This window comes from Cynoglossus semilaevis, chromosome 1 (genome assembly GCF_000523025.1).
Source record: "Cynoglossus semilaevis isolate Cse_v1.0 chromosome 1, Cse_v1.0, whole genome shotgun sequence".
In the NCBI taxonomy this organism is placed as follows: Eukaryota; Metazoa; Chordata; class Actinopteri; order Pleuronectiformes; family Cynoglossidae; genus Cynoglossus; species Cynoglossus semilaevis.
The window spans coordinates 4,440,268-4,443,343 of NC_024307.1; the positions used below are offsets into that span (position 1 = coordinate 4,440,268).

General features: G+C 38.3%; 1 protein-coding gene across 1 annotated transcript in view; it reads left to right on the top strand.

The window, feature by feature from the left end:
- The window catches only part of LOC103391661 (cytoglobin-1-like), a 4,643-nt gene extending 2,072 nt beyond the window's left edge, over positions 1-2,571 (top strand). The window contains exon 2 of the mRNA XM_025062588.1: positions 1,909-2,571. Coding sequence (XP_024918356.1) covers positions 1,909-2,194 — 286 coding nt within the window. The 3' untranslated portion in view covers positions 2,195-2,571. The remainder of the gene's footprint in view (positions 1-1,908) is intronic.
- The last annotated feature ends 505 nt before the right edge of the window (positions 2,572-3,076 follow it).

Below are 3,076 nucleotides of genomic sequence, written 5' to 3' on the forward strand. Positions count from 1 at the left end.
TGCTGCTGCTGCTGCTGCTGCTGGGCATATTCTATACCCTTATACCCAATTAATGCCATGTGTCCCAGGGGTCACCCTGACAGTTAAGGGTCTTGACCTTTGCATATAAGCCTTTGAAACATGGGCCTCATATGGGTCAGGGCCCCGAGGCTGTCGTCACTGGTAGGAAGAGTAAACGTGCCCAGCAAATGAGGATTCACTGTTTTATCGGCTCTTCACTGTCAGTTTAACGGACGTTTTCACACGCATATACTGTTTGATTTACAAAAATATATGAGACAGATACTCCAGAGATCCTGTCTGTGGGTGCCACAGACGACCTCTGAACCGTGCCAATTAAAATTCCACTTGAGCCTTACAGGCCGCTGTAACATTGTCTGCACATGTTATTCATGCTTGCACGTTCGCCAGCGTCGACAAAACCTACGCAGAGTGGAGGGAAGATAAATAAATAAATAACGCTCGGCATACAGTACGTGCTGCAGCAGAGAGGAGAGTGGATTTGAAAACACACAGAGCAGACGATTCAGACGGTTCCCTCGTCTGTAATGACTGTAGTGAATGGGCCTTTGTAGAAAACAGAGACAAAAACGAAAATAAACAAAAATAAAATCAATCACCGTTGGTTTGCGAATCACTGTTGGACATAACTGGGTCCACTGACAGCCTGTCTGTGGCCCTGTCTGTCTATATATGATTATCTCTTAAAAATTACAGCAGCAGAAAAAAATATATACAGAATAGCACAGACGTGACTGACCTCGGATGAAAGAAAGTCAGAGAGGAACTCAAGGAACTCTTAAAAAAAGCAAGATGAAAGTAAATTATTTGAAGTTAAAGGACGTAGTCGAGTCATGTTTCTTCAGACAAAGGACTTTGTTTTGATTTACACCAGTTACGTTCAAGTTGTCCGTGTTACACTGGTCTGAGCATCAGTCAAATCTTGGCAAACATCTATGTAGCATTTTGGTGGCAAACTAAATCAATTAATGTGCGTATAAAGATATATCCACTAGGTGGCAGTATTGTTCAATCGGAACAGATTGAACAGATAACATTTTCTCCTGGAGAGGGTGACTCAACTCATCAGGGTGAGAGATCAAAACAGCTTCATAGAGATGGGTGTCATCTGCATAGAGAAGGAGTGAACAGAGTGTTACTAATAAAGACATAAAGGTTAAAACATTTATCTATCAATAATTTTCCTATAGATTTATTAGTAGTGCAGCAGCTGCAGCAGCAGGATTTCTGCCTGTCAGGGTGTAGTTTGTGGTTTGATTCCAGCTCGTGACCCCGGTGAGGTGGGTTGTGTCAAGAACAGTTTTTACCATGTCCATCCACCACTCCTTTCCTCTCTCTCCATCACCACCATCACACTGAATCACTAGTCAGCGCTGTGTGTGTGTGTGTGTGTATGTGTGGGAGCTCACATCACGCAGGGACGGAAACGCTATATTCTGGCAGTACGACTAATCACTGAATCCTCAGCTGGAGACCTGGAAGCTCGCTGATTGGATGGCAGCATACTTAAGGCCTGGTTGAGGAAATTGACTGAGGTTAAATCACAGAAAGAAAACTCTGGCTTCATTTAAACTCGAAACTCCACGGCAGCTGCAACAGAGCGTGGCGGCTCATCACAGCTGTGGAGGGAGATGACATGGTGGATTTCCTGACTAACACTCTCCATGGAGCCTGGGGCTGATTGCAGTAATGATTAAAAAAAAGAAAATGAAATCAGGAAATGGACAATTAGATCTCCCATAAAGAGATGATAGCTACAGGAAAAGAGATGGGAGAAAAGAGGTCGTGTCTCCTTACGAAGTAAAGTCACTTTCATTTGGTGCGGGAATAAATTTGACAGACTGATCTTCACAGATGGCTGTTTGTGCTCCGTCCCCTTGGTAACAGGTTGTTTGAGACTCATCCTGAGTGCAAGGACGTCTTCTTCCTGTTCCGACACGTGGAGGATCTAGAGAAACTGCGGACCAGCCGGGAACTCAGGGCACATGGTTTACGGTCAGTCAATAACACAGCACATAAACATAATCAATCACTGGAAGCAGAGGATACAACATCCTGCACAAAGGGTGGGAGTGAAACAAAATCCAGCTCCCAGCAGTCACTACATCATGGATGTTTGAAAGCTATTCATCTGATCTGTCTCACAGAACAAAATACTCTTTCCATGAAATAAATATTTAAAAATAATGTTTTTATCAGCAATTACAAAATGTATAATCTATGCTATAGATATATATAAGTGCAGAACACAGATCTTCAGTAAGTGGTTTGTGATCACTGTGGTGTCTGCCAATGTTATGATTTTTTGAGAAACATGCAGGAAAAGATAACATTTAAAAAAATAATTTTTCAAAAATTTTCATCACAATTGTTTAGTTTTTGACCAAAAATGATGCAGAAAATTCACATTTGAACAGAAAACTTTATACAGAAATATTTCTAAAAATGTTCTCTAAATGCCCAAATCTTATGAGAAACATGCAGAAAAAAATAACATTTTTAAAAATAATTCTACAAACATTTTTCGTCAAATGTTTTACCTTCTGACCACATTACACCCGAAATTTGAAATTTTATAAAAAAGAAATATCCGAAAAAATATTTCCCAATTTTTTAAATGTAATTATTACAGAAACATTTGTAAAAATATTCTCTATTTGCACTAATTTTATGAGAATTGAGAAACATGCAGAAAAGTAAAAATTTTTAATTTTTTCTTTCAAAAATTTTCATCAAAATGTTTCACCTTCTGACCACATGACAACCAAAATTTGAAATGTTATAAAGAAAAGTCTGAAAAAAAATGTTCCCAATATTTTTTAATGCTTTTATTTGATGAGAATCATGCAGAGAAGACATATTTTTGATTTTTTTTTTCAAAAATTTTCATTCAATAATTTTCATCTAAATGTTCTCTAATTTTATGAGAAACATGCAAGCAAAGATACAGTTTTGAAAAATAATTTTACAAAACTTTTTTGTCGAAGTGTCTTAGTTTTTGACCAAAAATGACATAGAAAACTGACCGTTTCACAAAAAGTTTTAAACAGAAAAA